This window comes from Panthera tigris, chromosome C1 (genome assembly GCF_018350195.1).
Source record: "Panthera tigris isolate Pti1 chromosome C1, P.tigris_Pti1_mat1.1, whole genome shotgun sequence".
Classification (NCBI taxonomy): Eukaryota; Metazoa; Chordata; class Mammalia; order Carnivora; family Felidae; genus Panthera; species Panthera tigris.
This window is the reverse complement of record NC_056667.1, coordinates 55,045,012-55,065,000: the sequence shown is the minus strand read 5'-3', so window position 1 is coordinate 55,065,000 and position 19,989 is coordinate 55,045,012. Positions and strand designations below refer to the sequence as shown.

At 36.7% G+C, this 19,989-nt stretch overlaps 1 protein-coding gene across 1 annotated transcript in view; it reads left to right on the top strand.

Annotated features, from left to right (window-relative positions):
* The first annotated feature begins 2,565 nt into the window (after positions 1-2,565).
* The window catches only part of CC1H1orf141 (chromosome C1 C1orf141 homolog), a 35,090-nt gene continuing 17,666 nt past the window's right edge, over positions 2,566-19,989 (top strand). The window contains exons 1-3 of the mRNA XM_042997532.1: positions 2,566-3,211; positions 8,151-8,242; positions 11,532-11,689. Of these exons, the coding sequence (XP_042853466.1) occupies positions 8,168-8,242; positions 11,532-11,689 (233 nt within the window). The 5' untranslated portion in view covers positions 2,566-3,211; positions 8,151-8,167. The remainder of the gene's footprint in view (positions 3,212-8,150; positions 8,243-11,531; positions 11,690-19,989) is intronic.

Sequence of the window (19,989 nt, the reverse complement as noted above, 5' to 3'; positions counted from 1 at the left end):
TAAGTGTCTGACTTCGGCTCAGGTCATGATCTTGCAGTTCCTGAGTTTGAGCCCTGCATCGGGCTCTGTGCTGACAGCTCAGAGTCTGGACCCTGCTTTGGATTCTGTATCTTCTTCTCTCTCTGTCCCTCCCCCATTTGTGCGCATGCTCGCTCTCTCTCTCAAAAATAAATAACCATTTTAAAAGTTTTTAAAATGTCACAGACTGGGAGGCTTAACCAACAGAAATTTATTTCTCATAGCTCTGGAGGCTGGAAGGTCAAGATCCAGGTGCCTACAGGGTTCGTTTCTTCTTGGGCCTCTTTCTTTGGCTTGGGAATGGCTGCCTTGATGTGTCCTCACATGGACTTTCCTCTGTACATGATGTCTGTGTCCTTATCTCTTCTTACATGACACAAGTCAAATGGATTAAGTCCCAGTCTAATGACCCCATTTTTGCTTAGTTACCTCTTAAAATAAAGGCCCTGTCTCCAAAAACAGCCACATTCTGAGGTACTGGGAAATAGTGCTTCCACCTAGGAATTTTGGTGAGACATAATTTAGCCCATAATGTGGGCTATTTATTGATATTTTAGACTTAAAGAAAAGGATTTCCTGGTGTCCATACTTGGAATAGGAGGTGGAGAAATTCAGACTGTTATCTCATTAAGTAAAATGTAATATTGAACAGTGAGTGCTTACTATGTGCTCAATACAGTGTTTAGTGAATGTGTAAGATAAAAGTGTAAGACAGAGGCCTTGTTTTCAAGGAGTAAATGTTTGAACTGATGAAACAGATAATGGAAGTAAATTTTAATTTAAGCCTCCATTTTCTAGATAATTACTCAGTCCTGTCTTTGGTTGATGAGTTGGAGCTTCTTTTGGTTTTCTTGAGCTCTTCCTTTAATAGGAGACATTTGGAACTTGATGATGAAGACTGCTTAGCAGAGCCTATTATGTTGGTAGTTATTAAATTGGGGGTTTTTGTGTGTTTTCTTTTTGAATTTTTTTTAGTCCCAAAGGTGCTGTTAAAAATGAAGTAGTGGGGCACCTGGGTGGCGCAGTCGGTTAAGCGTCCGACTTCAGCCAGGTCACGATCTCACGGTCCGTGAGTTCGAGCCCCGCCGTCGGGCTCTGGGCTGATGGCTCGGAGCCTGGAGCCTGTTTCCGATTCTGTGTCTCCCTCTCTCTCTGTCCCTCCCCCATTCATGCTCTGTCTCTCTCTGTCCCAAAAATAAAAATTAAAAAAAAAAAAAATGAAGTAGTGCTCTTCAAAGTAACTTTTTAGTTTGATGTCATTATTCTTAGTGTGACTCAGCCTCTGATGTGCTTATAACATTGGCCCTACAACCTTGAAATTGTTCATTATGCAGCCAAGTCTTCACAGTGAGATCCGTGGGAGATTTACTGCAAGAGTGACTGGGAATTTCGTTCTGCCCTAGTTGGCAAGTTCTCTGTTTCATTGTGTTCTTTTGCAAAAACTGTCATTATTGAGCCAGTAATTAAGAACATAAATCCAAGTTTCCTTTGAAAATAATTTTACTGAATTTAGATTTGACAAGAGCCACATTTTATAACCATTTGCTCAACTTTGTGTTTCATCCTGCAGTAAATCATCCCGAATCAACATCATCTATTACAGATAAACTGGGATTACTCCCCATAAAATGATATTGTCAGAGACATCTCCAAATTAAATTGGAGTTTTCAGATCTCAGTTAGGTGTAAAATTCTCTGCCTGGTGCTAAGATTCAGAAGTGGGTAAACATTGTTTTAGATGAGTTTCAATACATTGCGGAAGTGATCTGTCAAAGAGTGAATTTCTCTACCGCAGTGTACCAAATTCTGTGGTGAAAGACAAAGTACTTATAGGAGCACATGTGAGGAAGAGACTATCACCAAGACAAGGCATGTGAGGATATCAAGGAAAGTTTCACCAAAGAGGTAGCTTTCATACTAGGATCTGATAAAGAATAGTCTTTTGACTGGAAGACATGGGGAGAGAACATTGCCAGGGAAAGGAAACGCATGAGGAAAAAACACGCTTGGGGAAAAGGCAGGATGTGTCCAGGGAATAGGAGTTGTAGAGTTTGGCAGAAGATCGGATGTGGTGGGAGATTAATTCCAGAGGTTGCTTGAGCCAAAGCCTGGACTGCCTTTTTTTGAAACATCTCATATGTCATCTAAAAAGAGCTTGCATGCTATTCTGCAGGTAATGGGGAACTAGTTAAGGTTTGTGGAGCTGGACTTGGTCAACAATTCAGTATCATCAAAAATACAGTTCTTATGGAACTGTGAAAAATAAGTATTTGAGGGATAAAGAGGAAGATTGGGGCAGAAAAATTAGGGGCTGTATAGTGCAGTAATCACCTGGAAGGAAGAGTGAAATCTGAAGGCCTGGGGAAGACAATGACAGTGAAATAAAACCAAGAATCAGAAAAGTCTTGTCCAGTTGGGATCAATGTTGCCTCATGGTTCATAAAATCTTGTGAGAGACTACTGACTTGTTCTACCACCAAGATTCTGTGAGTTAGGCTTCTGTGACCACATAAGATCCCTACATTCCAGAAGAGAGCATTTCCTCACAAGTGTAAGTACATATAAGAACACTTCAGATGTATCTGTATATATTTAAGAAGTGAGATCATCTCTCCCAACCCAATTAATGTGTTGGTTGAAAGGGGGATGATTAGATCTATTTCCTTGAGTACAAACTAATTTTGCATTTTTGATGAGTCTCTAGTATGGAGACATAGTAATGTTTATCAGGGTTTTTCCCTAAATACTTACCATATTTTTAAGGCTTACACTTATGCTTTATAGGAAAGTGAGCTTTAGTTTCTTCTCACTGAACTCAGAATAAGAATTTAATAGAAAATTGAGAACAAAACTATGAAAAAATTAGAGAAAGAAAGGAAACAAGATAATCATATGATACAATACAGAAGATACTGAATTGCTGGATTAAAACAGAAGATACAGAATAGCCAGATTAAAATAGAAGATACTGAATTGCTGAATAAAGTCTTGTTGTTTACCAAGACCCAAGGGGTTAGTGTAGGTAAAATTAAAGAAGTATACTGTGGAAGAAGCAAGCGGGCAATTAGACATATGGAGACCATTGGTGATTGCATGATGGCAGGTATGGCAGAAAAAAAATGAAATGGTATGGAGATGGAGAATATGGATTTTGCAGGATTTATAAGTATCTCACACATCTTATCCCTAATAGGTAAGTGCCTCATTACTTGTATCTACTTATTTTATTTACCAAACACTTATATGTCACTTATATTCATTCAGTTGGACCTTGTAACAGTCCCATGAACTAGGTATTTGCATTACTTCCATTTTACCAATTGGGCGACACAGAGAAGTTAAGCAATTAACCTACAGTCACACAGCTTATAAGTAGCAGAGCCAAGGATTCAAACCCAGGCAGTCTGACTCCAGAGTTTATGTTCTTAACCAAAATACTATGCTGCCTTTCTAAGCTTGAAGGTGGGAGAAAAAGTAATATTTTTTAATGCTATGGCTTGATCTAGAAGAACCTCAACAAGATTTGGACAATTATTTATGCAAACTCATAAATGTAAATGCTAGCTAAAACTGTCATAACATTTATAGTTGTCCATTTCCATTATTGCTGATGGCTAATTCATTCAGATTTTTAGGCAATAGGGATACAAAGATGAATTAGACATGGTTCCTGCTTTCAAAAAACACATAGCCTAGAGGAGGAATAAAATAAGGATATCAAATGGTTTAATAGAGAGTGATAAGTACTTGGATAGCAGTATATATAGGATATGATGTGAGCACAGACATTGGACATTTAAATCAGTGTACCAGAGAAGGCTTCCCGGCAGAGGTGTTATTTGTTTGGGTCTTGAAGGATGAATAGAACTTAGAAATATAGGAAATGGAAGAACAACATGGTAGATAGAGGAAACAGCAAGAGCCAAGCAACAAGTAAAAGAGGATACAACACATTGGAGGCACTGTTCATTAGGTGCCACAGTCCATTAGGACTGGGGTATCAAGTATACCTGAGGAAGGAGCAGATGGGGTTAAAGACTTAGAGGCCAAACTATGATTTGCACATGATATATCAAGGAGCTTGACCCTTTGTCCTGAAAGCAGTAGGGATAGACTGAAGCTGTCATCAGGGAGAGGTGTGTGTGTGTGTGTGTGTGTGTGTGTGTGTGTGTGTGTGTGTGTGTTCTTGAGAAAATAAGTCAGACAAATGTGAAGGATAGAATGGAGGATAGAATGGATCAAATGTATAGACATATTTTGAAAACTATGGCAATAATCCAGGCATCAAATGATGGAACCCTAAACCGAGGCAGTAGCAATGTGAATGGATAAGAGAAGAAAAACTGAGAGGATATGTAGGATGTAGGATATACAAGATAAAGTGATTGTGTGTGTTTAGGGAGGGGATAAGAAGGAGTTTTCCAGAAGAGTGGTGACCAAATCCTGTTTTGGGGAATAGCTGCATTAGAATGGCTTTAAAAAACAGATTCCGCACCTTCAGCTCCATAAATTCTGACTTAGCAGGACTGGGGTGACAACTGGAAATCTGGATTCCTTGGAAGTTTCTGAATTCATTTGTCATTGAGAAGGATTGAGAACCATTACAATGCCTAAGTTTATGGGCTGGGTGCCTAAGAGATAACTAATGTGATAATAAAGGTTGGAAGAGACTTTTGACTGAAGAAGAGGAAAGGTGTGGACAAGTTTGCTTTTAGATTAATTTGGGTTACCTGTAGGAAATCTGGGTTGAGCTAGGAACATAGGTTTGGAACTCGTAAGAGAGATTTTTGTGTGAAAATAGATGGTGATAGATGAAGCCAGGAGTTTGGGTGGTCATCCTGAAGAAAATATGGAATAATGAAAAAGATGGCCTGAGCCCTTAGAAACATTAGTATTTAAGGAGTGATCTGAGGAAGAAGGAATCTTCAGAGAGAGTAAGAAGATGTGACTGTTGTCATAGGAACCAAGGGAGGGCAGAATTTCCATAGAAAGGAGTGGCTAACATTAACAAGAGTTGTAGACATTCAAATAAGGTAAATAGGAGCAGAAAAGTGCCCACTTATTTATAAGATGGTGACCCTGGTGACCAGAGCAGATATAGTATAGAAGGAAGCCAAATGATGGTAAATTAAGAAGGAAAAGAGATGTAAGTATAGATGAGCATTTTAAGAAATTTGTCAATAAGGGAAGATGAGAGAGAATAACAGCTAGTAGGGTTAGGAGAAGAATTTTTTTTTTAAACCAGAAGAGGTGTGAGCATGCTAAGGAGAAGCAACTGGTAAAGAAAAGAGAATGACAGATACTAGAGAGAGGCTACACCAATGGAAATAATTCTTTTAGGACAGAGGTAATAGAGTCTAGAGTACACTGGGAGGGGTTAACTTTGAAAAGGAGAGACAACAATTCCATTAAAATTAAAATACAAGTAAGATGGGAATGGATGCAGATAAGATTTTGGCATGAGAGAGAGAAGTTGAAGTTCTTACTTGATGGTCTCTGTTTTCTTAGTGATACAGGAGAGCCCATCTGCCTTGCCCAGGAAGGTAATATCTATCAGGTTCAACTTCCTCAGTAAATTTGATGGAGTACCTAGCATCATATCTCTCTTGTAATACAGTTAGGTAGCCAAATGAAGAAATGAACAAATAAATGTATGCCATCAAATGATAATATATGCTCACAGAAATAGAATTCATGAAGTAGAATATGTGCCCATAGAAAAAGAAGTATGAAGTAGAAGTATGAAGCCAATATTCTGGAAATGAAATGAAGGTGCAAATGATTGAATCAAGAAAGGACTGAAACTTGGAAGGTCACATCGAGGAACATATGATGCAGAATTTAGCATTAAAGGATTAGTTTTTAGTTTATGCAAAGCAGTTGGGATACACTGTCATATTAGACCTGCCTGATACAGCTAAGCCCTTGGTACCCTTGGTATAATGATGAAAGTAAGCAAGTTAGTCTGAAGTGTTTCCTCACCTCCACTTTATCCCAGGGCAATTTAGCCATTAGAAACCCTGCCAAAGACTTATGAAAACATTTGCAAACTGAAAAAAAAGTATAGGCTTCAAAATATGAAAATAAAACTACAAAACTGAAATTAATAACATTCTGTCAACTTCATTAACTTCAAATTTAGTATTCATAAAACTGTCATTGACCCTTAAAAATAATTTGTTAATTAGATTTTCTCACTTCAAAACAAAAAAACTCATAGTTGGCTAAGCGTCCAACTTCGGCGCAGGTCATGATCTCACGGTTTGTCAGTTCGAGCCCCGCATTGGGCTCTGTGCTGACAGCTCAGAGTCTGGAGCCTGCTTCAGATTCTGTGTCTCCCTCTCTCTCTGCCCCTCCCCTACTCATGCTCTTTCTCTCTCTCTCTCTCTCTCTCAAAAATAATTAAACATTAAAAATACCTCATGATATGCACAGTGATTTGCCAGGAATCATATCATAGCTAAATAATTGACTAGCAAAATAATTTTAAATAAACAACATAATTCCTTCAAATTACAGCTGTGTGTGTGTGTGTGTGTGTGTGTGTGTGTGTGTGTGTGTGTGTATGTGTAAAATGTGATGATATGGTGCATCCTAAAATGTCTGTTGTGATGTTGAAGATGTGTGGAAAGTGAGAGGTGTAGGACATCTTACTCTTTAAAAATACCTGCTTTCTGTTCCCTCTCACAAGGAAGCCATGTGTCTCAGTTGTCCCTTGTGTCATTTATACCTTCCCCAAATTGGGAAACCCATTCACTTCAATATGCTGGTTCCTACAGTTAGGAAAGCCTTTCTTTCCCTGATTGAGAAATAGAAATCTTTTGTCTCCAATAAAAGAAATTTTGGAGAGAAATATGGGAGCCTTCTCCACCCCACCTTGAACTCATATTATGTGTAAGAAAAACACAGAAACTAAAATTCCTTTAGTTGCTTTTAGGATATATGAGAGGATTGGTTCCTGGATCACAAAAGACAACACATAGCATCCAGATAATTTAAAATGTCTGCCAAAATCTGTCCCTTACTCTTCAATAGGAGACCCAGAAAGTCCAAGGTACTCATAATTGTGCTAACACCCTTGCCTGCACATCCCGTCTCCAACTTGCAACTTCAAGTTATGATGTTTGTAACAAGGCAAACAATCTGCCTTGCAGCCCCGTGGCTCAGAAGAGTCCAAGAGTAGAAAAGATAGTTAAGAGAAATCAAGTACTAAATAATGTGAGCTTTTGGCATAGAATCCTTAATCCTTGGCTTTTCATGTATTATTGTCTTTGTGTCTTTGTGAGATATTGATTGAATAATATGCAATATGGGAGAAATAGCGTAGACATTTTTGAGCCAGAAAGAACCTTAGTGTTGACATTGATGTGTCTTACAAATATTGATGAATTCAGTACTTCCTATGAACCATACAACTTCTACATTTAAATGCCACTGGAACCCATTCAATTCACTGAGCAAAAATATAGTGGGAGTTTTGGGTTAATACTCTGATTGTTGCCTCTACTCAGCTCCTCCTAGTTATTTGTGTTGCATTGGGAAGGTATTTTGTGTCCTGATGTCTAACATTCAGGTCCCCAAGCCTAATATGGACTGCCTGACCCCAGATGTAATTTTCAGCAATATTAATTGACTAGAGAATATTTATTATTACGGCAGTAGGACCCAACCAGCTTGACAGCTGCTCCTTCTGTGTGACTGATCGCCTTCTAAGTGCTGTATTAACAGTCTTGGATCATTGACCAATTTAATTTGAATGCAATTAATTATACAAATGTGAGCTCTTCACATTTACTTTCATTAAAATTATATCATAACAAAAAGAAAATAGATATAAATCAAGCCACATGTCCTTGCTTCAAGTATGAGTCAATTCTGGTTCAATTTCCCTTCATCATACATTTAAAAATTCCTAAGGTTCACACACATCTGGGAGTTCTGATCATGTGACCTTTTTGTCTAAAAAACTTGGATACCCCTACAGTTCCATGACCTATTCCATGATCTCTACAGTTCTATTTTGTACCCCAAACAGAAATGTAAATGTGGATCTCTTATGCCTAAATATTCAATTATATGTTTAAATTTTAATTGTTTTGGAGATTTTTTTCTTTTTTCTCCTTTTTAAATAGGAATTTACTGACTGAAAATGGCAGAAAAAATCTTAGAGAAGTTAGATATTCTGGATGAGCAGGCAAAGATGCTCTTGGCCAGAAGAGCAAAGGTTTGTAAATAAAAGCTAAAATAAAATTTAATCATTAAAATGTTATTTCAAATGTGGATGATTATCTTTATTTTTTAGTTAATGATGCAGTAGTATGGAGTTGTAAACTAATTTGTAAAAAGCAAATCATTATATTCAAAAAGTCATCTAGGTAAGTGTATACTATAAGGAATTAATTAGATATACAAGGTAACTTCTGGATAGCTGCCACATTATATTAGGATATAATGTTTCTAAGGTGATTAAGATAAAAAATAAAATAAGCAGTCAAATAGTAAATGTGACTACTCCTATAGTTCTCATTAATATGTTAAACATATAAAAAGTTATTTAATTGGTTTATTAAAAGGAAGAAAATATTTGGTATAGTTACCAAATTAAAAGTAAAGGTCATAAAAATTAAATAACATGAGACTTTTATAAAATTCAATATAAAATGTTAATAAAGAATATAATTTTCAAAAACTAGATTTTTAGCACATATGAGCAATTTAATTTGGTTACACAAAGACTTGCAAAATAATTTAACAATGTGGATAAATGAGGCATGAAGAGCATAGAGTCTCAGAAATCAAGGAAGACAGCACAAAGAGGAACTCTGAAGTGACTGAACATATTTGTGAACCTGAAAATGAAAACGTTAATGCTTGAATAATAACCTTTCTCTTTTTTTCATAACTGTCTCCTTTTATTAAAAAAAAGAGAAATATTGGGAAAACCAATAAATTCTTTCTGTCATTGCTACCCAAATTTTGAAATAGCAAACCAGGAGTAACTTACTAATGCAACCATATTAGACTTAAACACCCCAAAGTTCACTCCTTTTTAATTTTCTTGTTTAAAATGAAATGTATTTTAGAAAATATAATCAGAGATAAATCTTTGAAATTTGTCCTGAAATTCCCTTTTATATGAATTTTAAGTCATGATTAGTAATAATAATTCTTACCTTTTTTACTAGGGTCTTCTTTTGTGTAAACCATTTCCATAAATATTCTCATTTTGTGTTACTATGTCTAGTTCATGTGTTACTAATAGAGGATTTTCTGGAAATTCTTTTTAAGTATATACAATCAAATTTAAATTTTTTCTTATTTTTAATTTTATTTATTTATTATTTTTATTTTAGAGAGAGAGAGAGCATGAGCGGGGGTGGGGGCAGAGGGGGAGAGAGAGAGAGAGAGAGAGAGAGAGAGGGAGAGAATCTTAGGCAGGCTCCTTGCTGAGCATGGAGCCTAATGTGGGCTCAATCCCATGACCCTAGGAGCAGTTTTACATATATATATATTTATATATAAATTATGCTTAAAGGAAATTACATAAAGAAAAATTGTCTTTGGCCTCCTCAACTGCTTCCTTGAGGCAAACAAAATTTAGCAATTTGGGTTTATCCGTCCACATCTTATTTTGTGCTGTTACAAAGATATACAAATATTATCTATGTATGCATAAACCCATTTATCTTTACATATACTCACAATATAAATATACAGTACACATACACATACATATACCTACATACATTTCCGAAGGTGAATTGTCTCTATTTTCTTTTTTAACGACCAAAAAATGAGATGAAAATATATAAATCACTTTGGTAATTGCTTCTTTATTTTTTTAACTTTTATATTTTGAAATTAATATCAAGTCATAGGAAGTTGCAGAGGTACTACAGAGTCCCATGTCCCTTTCACCCAGTTACCCCCAGTAGTGACATCTTATATGGGTAGTGTACAATATCAAAACCAGTATGAATCCCAACCCATATTAACACTGGCATATTACCATTGACCAGACTACAGATTTCATTTAGTTTTCACCATTTTTAAACGTGCCTTCATTTGTGTGTATAGGTTTATCAATTTTATCCCATAAAAGATTTGTGTAATCACTACCACAATCAAGATACAGCACATACCCATCACCATGAAAGAACTCCCTCATGTTATTTTTCTGTATTTGTATCCATATCTGCACTTCATTCCCCATCTATCCCTGGCAATGGCTAATCTGTTCTCCAATCTTTAAAATTCAGTAATTTTGAGAATGTTATATAAATGGAACCATTCAGTATGTGAATTTTGAGATTGACTTTTCACTAAGCATAATGCCCTTGAGGACCTGTTAAGATTTTGCATGAATCAATAGCCTTATTATTATAAATAATATATAAATTTTGTTGCTGAGTAGTATGCCATTATATGAATACACAGAATTTCAACCACTCACCCATTGAAGGATGTTTGGGTTTTTTTCAGTATTTTGCTTTTAAAAATAAAGCTGCTTTAAAAAAAAAGATTAAAGAGAGCTGCTGTGAATATTTGTGTACAGGTTTTTGTGTGAGCGTAAGTTTTCATTTCTCTGGGGTAAATGCCCAAGAATGTAATTGTTGGTGCAATTTCCATCTCTTAAACACAACAAGGTCAAGGCCAGAAGGTTTGATGTGAGTTCCCCCTCACTGCTTCTCAGCCAGGAAACTACCTTCAATAAGCAAGCTGAGCCATTGTGGGACTTACCTCATTTGTTTCCCTTTTCTCAGGGATTATGGTTCCCCCTCTGCCTGTTCTCTAATGCCTGATTACAGTTGTTTTCGTATGTTTTGTCTGGGTTTCTAGTTGTTTACAGCAGGAGGGCAATTCCTGTAGTGCTTAATCCTTTCCTGGCAGAAGCTGAAGTTCCTATCCTTTGACTTGCTGTCAAATTTTTCACCACTTTATTCCTCTGGGCAATGCTGAGATAATTTTTTAGAAAAGATTTCTGGCTCCTTAACTAACTTGTTAGCTATATCCTTTTCCCTCTTCAGTCCATCTATATAAATATTTGAACAAAGTCTTTTGATTGCTTTCTTCACTTCATTTCTGGCTTACGCAACTAGACAAATGTTGGAGTGATTCACCACGTGCATGGGGACAGCAAGAGCAGCAGGTTAGAGATCAACTTGCTCTCCTTCCAATAACCCTATGTATCAGTGTTTTCTTTGTGTAATATATAGGTCACTCTTAAATTCTGAATTTTAGAATTAGGAGGGAGCCTTCATGATCATCTAGTCCAACATCCTATCATTTCATCAATAGGAAAAGAGTAGCTCAGGTCACACAGCAATGGTATAAAAAATGTTGGTACACAGGCCCCCCAGCTTTTAATCTGTAATATTTTGCTATTAGTGACTGGCACATAAATTCTGTGTGAATGCATAAAGTGAGACTAATTTCATCCTTTCCATACAGGATTTTTCCTGTATGAAAAGTGCTCATTTTTTTTTCAGTGTTGTACTTTGGATTTATTGCAGAAAAACAGACTTCAGAGTCAAGTAAAGAAAAAGACTTTGGTTACACCACTGACATTTGATTTTCAGTTGGAATTTGAAGAGGCTATTGCTCCATCCACATCTAAGAACGTATCCAGGAGCACAGAAGACAAGTCATTTGGTATTAAAAAACCAAAAAGGTAACCATCCTAACTACCTCAAACTTTCAGTTGGACGGGTTTTTTTTGTTTGTTTGTTTTTTAATTTTTTTTTTTAACGTTTATTTATTTTTGAGACAGAGAGAGACAGAGCATGAACAGGGGAGGGGCAGAGAGAGAGGGAGACACAGAATCGGAAGCAGGCTCCAGGCTCTGAGCCATCAGCCCAGAGCCCGACGCGGGGCTCGAACTCACGGACCGCGAGATCGTGACCTGAGCCGAAGTCGGCCGCTTAACCGACTGAGCCACCCAGGCGCCCCTCAGTTGGACGTTTTAAAGCATTACTGTAGATTTGTTTTAGATTATGTAATCTGTATTAAATGTAAGCTTTGTCAAACATAGGCATGTTTCATAGTGCTTATGAGTTACACCATACTTATTCAGCATTCTGAATAAATTAGTTTATAAAATATTTATTGTAGTTTATTATTACAGGTGGTTATTAGATAGTAATTACAATTCTGGATTTTTAAAGAAAGACTTGTCTTGAATTCTATTACATTGCCCCAGATTAATGTCAGGATTTATTTCAAATTTTAGACCAATAGACTGCCAAAAGAAGTCTACCTAGAAAACTAAGTAAGGCAGTTTCTCTATGTACTTATAAGAGATAGCCTGAATATGTCATAGTTGGTCTTTCACTGGCATTGTGGACATGCATAATGCTATATAATTTTTCTAGGCATCATAAATGTAGAGGAGAGCCCAGACAAAAGAAATAATAAGATGTAGAATCAATAGAACTTCTATCGTACCTTGATGGTAGTGTGGACACTGTTCTTACCTCATTTATTCTGTGTAAACATTCAGTGTGTTCAGTGCAGTTTTATAGATGAGAAGCCCATCTCGGTGGGGTTAGACAACTTGCCCAAGGTCACACAGGTGAGTGGCTCAAACTGGATTTAAACTCTAGCGGTTCGATTTCAGACTTGTGCTCTTTATCACTCATGCAACTGGATGAATGTTGGATGGCAAATTTATCACTGCCCCATTCTGAATGTAGAATGGCTTGCAGCTTTCGGGCTTGGTTACTAAGTGCATTATGACATTTTGTACTTAGGTAGAGAATATATGATGAAACACAGATTGGGGTAGAGAAGAGGATTACGGTGATAAGGTCTGAGTTTCATTTTGGATATATTAAGTTTTAGATGTCTGTGGGGCATTGAGGAGGGGGCATTCTTCTTCTAGGAAGCAATCCATTCTTGGCAAGAAGTCCTTTTTAGCTGTAACAGAATGATTGCTTAAGTAACAGAGCATAAGGCAGAACGTTTCTGTCCTCATATCAACAATGATATCCTGGTTATATGGGTTATATTGGATAAACTCAGTTCCTCTGTATCTGGAGATACAGTTCCTGGTCTTGTAAGTTTTGTTAATTATAATTCAGGATGCCAGTCTCCACCAGTGCTCTTAAACCTCACTCCTACACTGAATTGTGATCGCAGATACACTTCACACAGCTGATTCCTGTGAACACTAATGACAGAGATGCACTGCTCTAGCCCAGTAGGTCTCAAACATGGAGGGCTCCTTAAAACACAGAGTGCTGGACTGCACCTGCAGAGTTTTTGATTTAATATTTTTGATTCAGTAGGTCTGGGTGGGGCCTGACAATTTGTACTTCTAATAAGTTTCCAGGTAATGCTGGTGCTGCTGGTCCAGGGACCATCCTTTGAGTCTCTGCTCTAGCTTATGTCCTGCTGATCTAGCTGCCCATCACCAACATCTGTTCATTCCAGTTTTCTTCCATAGTTTGCTGAATATCATAGTGCCTCTCAGCCCGGTGCTGTGATCACCTAATTGATGTAAACCTTCCCAGGTTTATTTGTAGCTGTGCTTTGCCTTCAGACTAGTAGTTTTCAACCCACGTGCACATTAGTATTACTTGGGGAGCTTTAAAATAATTGGATTCTACTTTAATTAGTTTGGAGTAGACCCCAGGCATTACTATTTTTAAGATTCCCCAAAAGATTCTTACATAAAACTAAGAATGAGAACTATTCAAATTCTTAGGGCTTTTTTTCTCAGTTACTCCCAGAGACATGTGTCCCATGTAACTATCAGTTCAGGATTTCAGCATTTTTCTGGGATAAATGGGAACCGATAAAATATTAAAGATATCTTTCAGTTAATCTGTGTATAGTCTCTAAGATTTCTCATTAAACACCAAATATACTCTTCTCTGCAACTTTTCATAAATGGACCTTTTACAAAAGAGTCAATTCATTTTAGCAAAACTCCCTTTTAAAAATTACCTGGAATAAAGATAAAGTGGGGCACCTGGGTGGCTCAGTTGTTTGTGTGCAACTCTTGGTGTCAGGTCAGGTTATGATCCTGAGATTCATGGGATCAAGCACCCAGTGCTGACAGTGCAAGACCTCTGTGCTGACAGTGCAAGACCGCCTTTGGATTCTCTCTCTCCCTCTCTCTCTCTGCCCCTCCCCCAGTGGTGAGTGAGCACTCTCTCTCTTTCTCTCTCTCCTTTAAAAAAAATAAAGGAAAGACAAAGTGATTTCTCTATTACTTAAGCATTTAGTGCTGCATTATCAGTTGAAAATGGCAATTTTACCACTTATAAAGTGGTAAGAAATAGAAAACAAGTTAGGAATAAGGAGGTTGATTAAGGGTATTTAAATTGTCACTGAAAGTTAGCTCAGTAAATAATTCAAGGCTACTGAAGTTACAAAAAATAATATTTTTCTTTTTTTTAACGATTATTTATTTATTTTGAGAGAGAGAGCAAAAGCAGGGGAGGGGCAGAGAGACAGGGAGAAAGAGAATCCCAAGCAGGATTCTCTCAGTGTGGAAGCTGATACAGGGTTCAAACTCAAAAATGGTGAGATCATGACCTGAGCCAAAATCAAGAGTTAGATAGTTAAATGACAGAGCCATTTAGGCTGCCCAAAAATATTTTCCTTTAGATTAATAGATTAATAGGGGCTATTCATTAGAAGAATTATTGTCCTAAAAATAAATCTATAATGAGACCTGTCAAAAGAATATTCCTTTTAGAAATAGTTTTATGACAATAGGATAAACTTGCATACAGAAAAGATAGTTAAATATTAATGAAGGATTCTCTTGCAGCCTATAGTGAAATTTAATTGGCCACATTCCTTCTTCCTTTAGTTCAATATGCATGTCTTATACTCTGTGTGACATTAGACTGGCACAGAGATTAAGAGGATGAGGTTTATAGGCCAGTTGCCAGGTTTGTATCTTAGCTTTACTTACTACTAATTGTGACCTTGGACAAGTTACATAACCTTTTGTGTCTCAGTATCCTCATATTTACAGTGTGGATAATAATAGTATGTATTCCATAGGGTTGTTTTGCAAATTAAATGTATTGACATGTGTGAAGAGTTTAAAATTCCCCAACATACAATAGTCACTCAGAAAAAAAACAAAACAAAAACAAAACCCAGCAATAAAAATATAAACTGTATTAAACATAAGGGAAGGGAAGGAAAAATAAGATAAAAACAGAGAGGCAAACCATAAGAGACTCTTAAATACAGAGAACAAACCAAGGATTTCTGGAGGGGTATTGGGTGGGGGATGGGCACTTGTGATGAGCATTGGATGTTATATATTAATGATGAATCACTGGGTTCTACTCCCAAAACCAATACTGAAATAAATAAATAAATAAATAAATAAATAAGCTGTATTTTTGAAATATGCAATCATATATTCTAATCATTAAAAATAAGATAGTAAATGAGATACACAAGCCATGTTTACATATGGCAATAATTTCTAAAATCTTAGGTAAAGTATGACTTATGGGTAAGTAGGGTAGGGTGGCCTGGGAACAGGAAGGATAGAGAAGATGGAGGCTTTTATGTGAGTGGATGCAGAGATTCATGCCTCATTCCTGCTGCCCACACCATTTCTCAGTTATGTAAGCACAGGCTCCTTCAAGGCCCCAGGAGGATCCTGGGAAGGTAACAACGTCAACTCCAGCTCTCTATGGGGAGAGGTTCGCTACTAGGCTGAACACTGCCTCTTCTCTGTAGCTGGAAGAGGACTCATTATTGCTCATACCTAGAGGAACCTGACATTCTAGAGCAGGGCCTCTTTACAGTAACTGCCCACATGAGAGTTTTTGGAAAATATGCTGAACCCTGCCTAGAGATCTTGATTTAACTATGGGCGGGGGGGTAGGGGGGAAGTCTGGACATCGGTGTTTTTTCAGAGCACCCTAGATGATTCTAGTATACATCTAAAAATTTAAGAAACATTTCTAGAGACCTCTTCATTTGTCACTCCTTTAATCAAGAGACCCTCTTATGACAGCTTGTTTGCCACTGATACTCTGCAAAAGAATCTTATCTGTCACTGACTGATATTACCTGAGTCTCAAATAGCCTCACCTTTATATGTGCTGAGGGAACTCACACTCATTGAAATGAGAGGTTGAAGAGAAATCCCTCATTTAAGGGGACTCATATGAAGGAGGGAGATAAAGACAATCAAAACAAGTAACTCATGATGAGGTAGATAATGGAAGAAACAGAAGAAAACTTAGGAGAATATGTATCTTAAGGACAGAAATAATCAGGGAAAAGGGATTTAAAAATATTTCTGGATCAAAAATTGAGTAGGAAAATAAAAATAGAATACAGTTAAAAACAGGATTGACAGTCTAGAAGGTCAAATAGAAGCAATATCTTATGAAAATACAAAAAAAAGGAAATCAGATTGAAAAGAGATATATACTAAGATTTCAAGATATTCAACCTGGAAATATATACCTAATATATAAATCAGGAAAGTAAGAAACATAGTAAAGACATAAAGAAATATTAGGGAAAAATGACCTTTTTTTGAAGACAGACTTGAATTTTCAGATCAAAAGGGTTACCAACTGCTAGACTTACAGTAAAATTATTTAAGTCCAAAGGCAGAAAAATAGTGGTTAATTACAAAGGAAAGGAAGTCAAATGAGTTTTATATGTCTCATCTGCATCTCTGAGGCTATAAAACAATAAACAATTTTAAACTTTTGAACAGAATGGCAATCCAGGAATCCTCTATTTAGATGAATCATCATTTATATATGAGAACAAGAGAGAAATTTTTGGATATGAAAAACTAGAAGGTAATCCACCTATATATTCTTTCTGAGACATTTACCTGGAGAAATATTTTATGCAAGTTAAAATCAAATATAATTAAAATAAAGATACAAACTGGATGTCTTTATGACAAAAAATGTATTTAGAATTCTTCCATGGTACCAGAACGAAAGCTCTGGACCTTCGTTTCACAGTGGCTGTTCTGTAAAAACATAAAACATTCCAAAGCAGGGAAGTTATCCATAACAGATTCTTATTTGGGAAGAGGCAGCTTTTGAAGCAATCCCCATACTTCCATCTGAGCTGTGTCCTGCTCTTGGGTTTCTTCCCTTTATGCACCAGTGCCATTTCATATCCATTCCATGGATGTGCAGTAACCTTCCTTTAACTCCAGCCCATGCAGCACGAAATCAAGGCCTTTACCTATATTCCTTTAACTCAACTGCAGCAGGATATAATTTCACAGGGTATTTTTCTAAATATAAGACCATAAAAGAGGGAATGAAGGTGGATGAATTAAAAAAATTACAAGCAGCTCAAAACCAATACAACTTATAAAGAGAAGATTTATGATTTTATGCTAGTGAATTAAACCATAAAATTTATAATCCAAGTTTAAGTATTTATATTACATAAGAATCTAGTGCTAGGAACTCAATTTTTATTCTTAGGCTCTTAGCCTCCCATTTGTTCTTCCTGCTGCTGGGAAAAAAATTCTCCATGGATCTCTTATATTTCTGTACATCTTATGAGAAGAGGCACTGGTTACCTTGTTCCTAGCTTCTCAAAGATTTTTCTATAACAAATAGCCTTGAAAGAGGTAGTGCTTTTCTTTGAGCAAGAGCAGGTATGTTACTATTCATTATAAAAAATTTGGGTTCTGTAAGCTCAGGGTTCCACTCTTGCAACAACGCACTATGTGTGCAGAAGTCTTCTGGCCCTCTGCTTGTTGCCCTGTGGAATAGAGGCTCAGAGAACTGATACAGAAAATGCTATTCCTATCATGGTGAGTAATAAATAGGCCTTTGTCTCTGACTCAGGAGTCTACTTCTTTGCGAGCATAGATCAAACTGTGGCAGCCTAACTCATTAGCTTGTAAGTAATGTCAAATCTCAGACCTTTCACACCTACTTTTAGGGAAGAAGCTAGAATGACAGAAACTGTGACCACCCTGCTCCCCTTCCTTTGCAAAATGAGTGGTAAAATACGTTAGGCTCATTATTCAATGAGTAGGAGAACACCCTTATCCAGGTCCCTGTGAGCTTAAAAGAACTCTATTTCTATACCCCATTTATCTATCCCATAAGTCTATCTGCTTCTGGGCATCAGGATTTATATTTTAGTTATTAGTCAACTAAATCCTTAAAATTAATCCATATAATAAAGTTTTTAAGAAATAAAACAATATGACAAGAGGCTATATAAACTAGAAAGGAAAGTCAAGGTCAGTTGTGGACAGAGTTTGTGTATAATCAATCTTATAAACCAGCCCAGTGAAGGATAAAACAAATGAACTGAAATTTGACCTCTTCTTATGTCCCAAACATTTTGCTAAGCAACTTCTGAACTTTATTTTACGTATTTCTTGTACTAACCCTATAAGATAGCTATTACTGCATTTGGCCTGTGAAAGACAAATTCAGAGGAAATCAGTATTCTGCAGAACTTCACGTAGAGTCAAGATGCAAAGTAAGGTCCAACTCCAAAGTCCACACTCTCTAGTTCACCATGAGGAAATCCATATCCAAACATCTCTATATAGTCTCTGTAAACGTATTTGAAAAATACTTTAGTAAGATAAGGATAAAAAAAAATTACTCCTTAACAAGACTATATAGCCAACTTCATCCTTAGGATGGAAGCCTTGACGCATTTCCATTTAAATTAGAACCAGAAGGATGCCCATTCTCACCAATATACTGTACTATTCTAGAAGTGCTTGCCAGTGATATTAAACAAGAACATAATACAAAAATATAAATGTTTTGAAAGGAATAGATAAAATGTTTTATGAAGGTTAAATGAATGTTTACTGAAAAATCCAAAGAGAATACACTAAAATCTCATTGGAAATTATAAGATTATAAGAAAGTTTAGTCAAAATTTACCAGGAAAATTTGTACACTCAGCAGATGTTTATTACACATGTACTATGTGTCAGTCCCTATTCTAGGTGCTGGGAATACGAGTGAACAAAATCCTCACTTAATTTATGTTTTAGGATAAGGTGGGGAGACAGATAATAAACTAAATGAACAAATGAATATTTAATGTCAATCCATTAGTGATAAATACTATGAAGAAAATGATAGTAAATTAAAGGAATTAAGACTGATAGGGGTTACTATTTTAAATAGAGAAAGGGGCAGGATAAAACCTTTGTGGAGAGATGGAAATTGAGCAGAGTCTTACAAAATGCTCTCTTATAACTTAAGGGAGTAACCCTTGGCAATCACTGGGAAATGTTACAGGCAGAAGGATGAGCAAGTACCAAGGTCCTCAAGTGGGAGCTTAAATTCCTTTCCTCAAACCAAACAGTTGGAAAATTCACTCTGCTTCCATGTGGAGGTGGGGCTTGGGGAGGTGCACAGAGAGGCCTGAAAGGACATTCAATCGAAGTTCCTCTACTTAGAAACATGAGAACTGGGGATAGTTTCTGTCTTGGAGTGAGGATTTTGAACTTTATTTGAGTCCAGTAGGAGACATTTGGAGAGAAATGGCAATCACATTTATAGTTTACAGATGCCACCATGGTTGCATTAGGAATAGACTGTAGGGGATGAGTGATAGCAGAGAGAGCAGATAGAAGGTGAGAGACACATAGAAGTAGCTCAGATGAGAGATGAAGGTGTCTTGGACTAGGGTAGAAGTAACAAGAAATAAAGTAGTTTGATTTGGGATGTATTTCAAAGAAATATCCAGTGGGGTTTGCCAACAGATGGGAATGAGGAGCGAGAGAAAGAAATCAAAGATATTGTCAAGTTTTTGGCTTTAGCCTTTGGTTGAATGGAGATGGGGAAGCCTCAACGATTGGGAAGAAAGCAGAAGCAAAGATTTGGTTTTGAATGTGTTAAGTTTGAGATGCCTATGATATACCTAACTGCAGAAGTCATGTAGCAGTTGGATATATAAATCTGGAGCTCAGGGAAGAGTTTGAGGGCCTGGATTTATAAATCTCAGGGACATGAGCATATA